The sequence below is a fragment of the Bison bison genome, unplaced genomic scaffold (genome assembly GCF_000754665.1).
Source record: "Bison bison bison isolate TAMUID 2011002044 unplaced genomic scaffold, Bison_UMD1.0 scf7180017864259, whole genome shotgun sequence".
Classification (NCBI taxonomy): domain Eukaryota; kingdom Metazoa; phylum Chordata; class Mammalia; order Artiodactyla; family Bovidae; genus Bison; species Bison bison.
In genome coordinates, this window is record NW_011494831.1 from 4,146,692 (window position 1) to 4,153,622 (window position 6,931).

A 6,931-nucleotide genomic window follows, 5' to 3' on the forward strand; every position below is an offset into this window, starting at 1 on the left:
CTGAGGAGAGAGCCTCAAGTAATATCAGCACTTAAAGGAGAGAGGAGACGGGATGCCAGAGAAGGGATTTGAAATGGGAATAAATCCAGGACAGAAGGCGTCCAGCACATTAGGCCCCTCTCCTCGAGGGCTGGGTTGGAGTCCCTGATGTGTGCCCCTTGTGTACACAGCTCTCATGGAGCTTCCTCTGCGTACCGCAAGCCCGTGTTTCCGTGTAGGCCTCCTGCGTGGGACCAGAAGGAAGCTCCTTGAAGTGCGGGGTCAATTGTTCATCCTTTTTATTGTCCCCCAGTGCCTACAGCAGTGACTGGCACGTTGTTGGGAAGGCAATAAATATTTGCAACGGAACTGAACTGAACTGCTGTTGGCAAGGAAGTCTCGGGAAGGGAGGGTTTCAGGAAGGAGGGAGTGGTCTGCAGGGCCAAATGTGGAGAACAATCGAGTAAGATAAGGCCTGTAAAGAGCCGGTGCCTTTTGGCTCAGTGTATCTGGCAATTATCTGACGACATTGGTGACCTTGGGGAGAAGTGTTTTCATGGGGACATAGGGGCAGAAAACATCTGTGGGGCAGGGCGCCTGGGCTGCATGGCAGTGTGGAATGATGGCTGCTCTTGGGAAGACTGGGGGAGAGAAGAGTTTTATTTAATTTTTCTATTAAATCAAGTTGCAACAACTGAGACCATGTGGCTAGAGCCTGTGCTCCACAAGAGAAGCCACCACAGTGAGAAGCCCACGCACCACAACTAGAGAAAAGCCGAGCACAGCAATGAAGACCCAGTGCACCCAAAATTAAAATAAAATTTAAAAAAATTGTTATAGGTGGAGAGCAGGGAACCTGAGGAGGGAGCCTCCTTGTCCTCCCCAGGACCCTATGCCCTCACCCTCTCGGAACTGATGACACATGTCCTTATCCCTTGTGTGGTCCTTACTTATCCCCAGCTCCATGACATCACCAGCATTGTTTTAGAAGCTAAGTCACTTTTTAACTTCTCACATCTGTTGACAACATACAAAAGCATAAACTATGTTTTCACGTTTTCCCCTGAACCCAAATCTAACTTTCTAGGAAGCAGAAGCTGTTCACGGACCACGGTGTATCAGGTAGGTGCTCGGCTGATGCTGGCTGCCCTTCTTTCCTCTCCATCAGTGCTTCATGAAAACCATCTGAGCTTCAAACAGCACATATCAGCAAGGGCTGGTTCTCCGCTGGCCACTGACACACTTCATAACAGCAGAGGGACACCCCATCACGAGAAAGGAGGGACCCCTGAAGGCGGGAAGGCTGGCATGGCTTTCTCACGCCTCTGGCAGCACATGTGGGAAGCCCAGACAGGGATGAGGGCAGGAGTTATGCATAGATTGCAGCATCATAAATGAAAGCCAATGAGTTGACAGCATTCACCCACATGGCCAGTTTATTCCAGGTTCAAATAATACAATGACTTTATAAACCTTGTTTTACATTGATGAATCCAAGGCAGGGCTGCCTTCACCTTACAATACACACACAGGTATTTTGATAAACACAGGTCTTCTGGCTCACTCTGATAATTTGAAGAGAATCTGTCTTGGGAGATAGAAAGAAAAGATGGCAGAGTGGAGGCAGCTGGCTGCTCTGATGGAGGAGACAGTGGGGTCCTAAGTCAGCATTTTCTGGAGGGGACCAGGTCCAGTTTATCAAGGGCTCAGGGGAGGTGATGGACTCATGCTTTCTGGCTTATGGGAGAGTACAGCTAAATTCATTCCTCTCAGACTTCAATATGCATCTAAGTATCACCTAGAGGCAGGGGAGAGGAGGTGAAGAATCTTCTTAAATGTAGATTCTGAGTCAGTATGGCTGGGGTGTGGCCTGAGTCTCTGCATTTCTAATCAGTTTCCCTTGAGTTTCAAGGATATAAATCAGAGGACGATTTTGGTAAACTTTTGGCACCTGTCACCACGCATCTCCTAACATCCAAAGGACTGCTTAGGGAGCACAGTGGCCGTGTCTTCCAGATGTGCTGGGCTTCGTGAGGGCCACATGCCTTTCTGGTCACATCTCCCATCGCCCTGGCTTCTCAATGGCTCAGGTTACACATTTCTTCAGTTAAGTTCCTGGCCTGATTGGAGACCGGATACTTTGAGATTTTGTGTCCCAGGGCTTTGCCAGTGATTCATCTGGAAACCAACTCGACGGATGAGTGTTTTCCTTAGGGTTAACCTGGTCCTTTCTGGGTTGATCCTTTCCAGTTTTGTTATCTGAGTGTCTCTTCAAGAGCTGGGATACACTGGCCATGGTGCTTACATAATAAATAAGAGGCATGCAACTCAGAAATAAATAATCCCATCTGGGAACCAGACAGGAGGTGGTAAGAGGATAGGGATATGCTCAGGGAGCAGGCTGGTCAGCGAGTGGCCGCTGCACTCACCTGATGCCTGATGTACCTGCCCAGACCTCGCTGAGCTGTATCCCAGATCCTTGTTCAGTGGACCTGAGCTACAGACGTGGACTTTGCCTGGCATAACACTGGAGCTGGTTGCTCAGCAAGGCTGCCCAGGCCAGATCACAGGGTGAATCATCAGTCCTGGGGCTCTGAGTAGCTGCAGAGGGGCTGTTGAAACCCCATCAGTTTTTCGTGTTTGTTGCTGAACAGACCAGAATGCCTCTAGTGCACCACCTAGATCTTCAAGCATTACACTTCCTATTAATATGAGGCTTCATAAAAATAAGTCACAAAATACAATTGTCTATGAAAATCACAAGAATACAATTGCCTTAACTTAAAAAAAAACATTTTTCCAGAGAACCCAGAATGCTTCTCAAGTCCTCTGGTGCATTCCCCAAGCAGAGTGGAGTAGTGAGGGGAGGGTTTTGAGTTCCTCCTGTGAGTTCGAGATTACTGGGGAACCAGCCTCTTATATAAAGTCAGGTCATGCTGTTATTATCCATTCTTTAGGCATATGTGGGCGCCTGTGGCTTTTGGAACCCCTTCCCTGCAAGGAAGGTTTTAAAAAATTCCAGTGGATATAAGGTCCCCATACATCCCTTTATTATGTTCCTTTATCTCTGTCTCTCTCAATTCTCCTTTTTAATGTTAATTTTTTTTGATAGAAAGCCCAGGCCAGCCATGCTAGAGAGCAGAGCTGGCTGTGCGGCTGGTCAGCCCTGGTGGGTTCTATACCTCTGATGCTAGAAGCAGACACAGGATGAGTGAGGTGCCCTGGGACCTTAGGGAGGACACTGGCTCTTCTGGCGTTTCCTCTCTACTGCCAGTCGCAAGGCCTGAAGGAGCTTGTCCTTGTTATTCAGGATGTTATACTCAGAAAGCTTCACCAGCTTGTCGAAGGCAGCCTCAGTGTATGTCAGCTCCTTGGTGGCGTAGGGAGTTTTGGGACCGTAGATGTCAACCTGGCCCTGCTCCAGCTCCTCGGGGCTTCGTTCCACACCTGGAGGAGCAGAAGGACTCACTGTAGCCCTTTATGTGTGAACTTGTAATGGCTTGTTTCTGGCTCTCTCTGTGAGGCCCACCCCAGCACATTCACAGGAAAACAGGCACATGTTGCACACTCACACGCACATGCGCACACGCATCTCCCAGTCCCCCGGGGCAGGGACACAGCTTGGCTATCTCAGGATCGCCATGGTACTAGCACAGATCCAGGCTGTGAATGACTGAAAGAGTGGAATTGGACATCGCTGGGGCCTGGGGCCTGGGGCCTGGGGCCTGGGGGCTTGTTGTTTCTCACCAAAGCCAAGGTTGGTTCAGACTGGAGCTAAGCCAGGCTCCCCCTGTTAGTGCTCTTGGAAGACCACACACATCTAAGAGCTCGCTGTCCAAGGTCGGGGGCGGGTGGGACCTGAGCTCACCGCAGCTTACCTGGGGCCTTGTAATTTTGGAAGGTGTCGCAGATGAGTGGGAAAAAAGTCACGATGGGGGTGTCGGGCTCCTGGGATTTCTCCAGCAGGTAGCACTCCTTGAGGCTATCCTCCTCCTTCTGCAGCTCGTATTTGAGGAAGGGGATGTTCTGCACGGCACAGTACTCACAGGTTTGCTTCATGGGCTAGAACATCACAGGAGGACATTGTGTGAGTTTCAGGAGGGGTGAGGGTGGACCAGAAACACAGAGTTCTTAGCTCCAGCTTCCTGATTTCCCCAGCTAACAACTCAGGTCTCCCACTGCTTTGCCTATCTGTGCTATTTTTAGGACAAAGCTGGGTCAGGATGAAGAGCCTGAGGCAGGATGAAGAGCCTGAGGCAGTAGGTTGGTGTGTGTCCAGCCATAAGCTCCTGCCCCAAGTAAAATGGACAGAAGCCTTTTGATGATGCTTCACCCAAACACAGACCTGGAACTGTGGGTGCCCCCAGAGAGGGTGACAGCCATGGCTGGCCAGGCTCCTGTGGGACATGCATGGGATCTGAAACTGACGAAGTGCCACAGGGCCAGAGAGAACTCTTAAAGGGCATCTTTGTAAACATGATGTAACAAGAACGGCAGACTTTAACTCAGAGCAGTATCCCTTTCATTCTACTCCCTGTTCTGTGTTCACCAGCTGCACGATCTTAAGCAAGCCACTGACCCTCTCTGTGTCACCTCCGTCTCCTATAACATGGGAAGAACAGCAGTTACTATCTACCTCCGAGAGCTGGCACAAGGATCAAGTAAGCTTTGTTTACAAACTTCAGTTATTATCACTGCTGTCATCCTTGTCGTCTGTCTTCATGCCCCTTTCCCTGGCCTCAGGATAGGACTGTATTACGACAGACCAAAACCCAGTGTCTTTCCCTTGAAAATCCAGACATTTTCAAAAGAAAATAAATTAAAAAAAAGTCTCTGGTCCTAACCCTTTGGTGTAATTACATGGAGGCTCATACTCTGGAGTTGGAGGAATTGTGTGATCCTTTTGAAACTAGGACATTACAAACTCCTAGGATGGTACAATACTTTAGAATTGACTGGGCTCTATTAAGGTTATTTTTTAAAACTCTTTTTTCTCTTTGCAGCTGGAAGAATTTCCAAATATGGGAAATGCTTTAATGTAAGAATAAAATTGGAATTAGCTCGAGGAATCTAGTAAACCTGGGTCCCATCACATGAGGGCCCGTGGGCTGCCCCCTGAGGTTTGGTTGTCTAGCCTGCATCATAACCTCCACCTAACCCCCCGCATAGGGGCTTGAGTGACTCTGATGCTAAGTGTAGGAGCCTGTGGGGAGTGGGGTGGGAGCCTTTCTCTGCTGCACTCACCTTTGTCTGGGACCCAGCACAGTAATTAAGGTGGATAATGAGGTCAACTTTTCTCTCGGGCCTGAGGAGGGGCGCGTAGCTGGAGTTGACAAAGAATGCGGTGTCCAGCAGGCACAGGTGTTTCACAGATCCTGTCAGCTGGTTTGGGAAGCCGTCCAGCACCGTGTCTGAAAGTCAGGCTTCCAGTTATCCTCACTCCTCACCTCCTGATCTCAGCCGGTGGTCAAAGGCACCTGGTGCCCTGCCTGGAGCTCCTCTACTTCAGCCTGGCCTCCCACCCTCCCCTCCACCAGGGTGCCCGGTGAGTCCCAGTGCTCCTGCTGGGTGGCCTGAGGAAGAACAGCCTTATCTATGGAGTTTTAGCAAAAAAAAAAAAAAAGCTATGGTTTTTCCAGTAGTCATGTATGGATGTGAGAGTTGGACCATAAAGAAAGCTGAGTGCCGAAGAATTGATGCTTTTGAACTGTGGTGATGGAGAAAACTCTTGAGAGGCCCTTGGACTGCAAAGATATCAAACCAGTCAATCCTAAAGAAAATCAACCCTGAATATTCCTCAGAAGGACTGATGCTGAAGCTGAAGCTCCAATACTTTGGCCACCTAATGCAAAGAACTGACTCACTGGAAAAGACCCTGATGCTGGGAAAGATTGAAGGCAGGAGAAGAAGGAGATGACAGAGGATGAGATGGTTAGATGGCATCAACAACTCAATGGACATGAGTTTGAGCAGGCTCTGGGAGTTGGTGACAGACAGGGAAGCCTGGCGTGCTGCAATCCATGGGATTGCAAAGAGTTGGACACAACTGAGTGACTGAACTGAACTGAACTGAAACGGTTTAGCAAGTCTTTTACGGAATATGCACAGAAAGCCCACAAAGCCTCAGCCACAGAGCTTGTGGGGAGCAGGGGCTTAAGAGGAGCCTATAAATGAGTACAGACTGTGGACCAGGAGCCAGCTGCCCTTCTTGCCCCAGATAGGACAAAGATTATTAGGGCAGGCTCAAGCAGCCATATGCAGACCATGGCCAAGTAAAATACCAAAGATGGTGGAATATCAACCTTAAAGCCTTGGCAGGGTGGGATGGGGCCTGGAGTGGAAGCTGCCAGACCACAGTTTAAGATCCAGCTAGCTCTGCACTCACCATTAGGAGGATCTTGCACTGGGCCATCCCCGCCCAACTCTGGGGGCCACACCCACAAAAGGGGCCCCCAGAACACAGCTGTAGAAAGTCAGAACCCACACACTCCCCACCTGTAAAACGGGGCCAATTTCTACCTGCTGGGGTTCTTATACAGATGCTATCTAGAGATATAGCATAGATTCAATTAATTAAATAGGCCACTACTCCACTCACTGGTCAAAGCTTCACCAAATTCAGAATACACCATGGGGAGAGCCTGCCACTTGGCCGGATGAACGTGGGCAGACGTTTTCTCATCCTTTCTCCCTGGCAGCCTCTACACCCACTTCTCCTTCCTCCAAACAGAGGCAGCAGGTAGGGATACCTTTCCACATGGAGAACTGGCTGTTCTGGAGGTAGTCGGTGTGCAGCTGCAGCCCCAGCAGGAAATTGTGGAACTTGGAGACAAAGGCCCTGTGGGTGAGGATGTCACGGAAAGTGTTGGACAGCCAGGATGCTGGCGTCACCACCGTGGTGTCCAGGACATTGGCGTCACATTTGGGGATTTCAGGCAGGAGTGGCTCGTCT

The 6,931-nt window shown here is 49.7% G+C and overlaps 1 protein-coding gene across 1 annotated transcript in view; it reads right to left on the reverse strand.

Moving 5' to 3' along the window:
* Positions 1-3,208: 3,208 nt before the first annotated feature.
* PLA2G4E (phospholipase A2, group IVE) overlaps positions 3,209-6,931 on the reverse strand; it is a 79,332-nt gene continuing 75,609 nt past the window's right edge. Inside the window, exons 17-20 of the mRNA XM_010848059.1 lie at positions 6,729-6,929; positions 5,224-5,390; positions 3,858-4,041; positions 3,209-3,426 (exon numbers count right to left, since the gene is read on the reverse strand). Coding sequence (XP_010846361.1) covers positions 3,209-3,426; positions 3,858-4,041; positions 5,224-5,390; positions 6,729-6,929 — 770 coding nt within the window. The remainder of the gene's footprint in view (positions 3,427-3,857; positions 4,042-5,223; positions 5,391-6,728; positions 6,930-6,931) is intronic.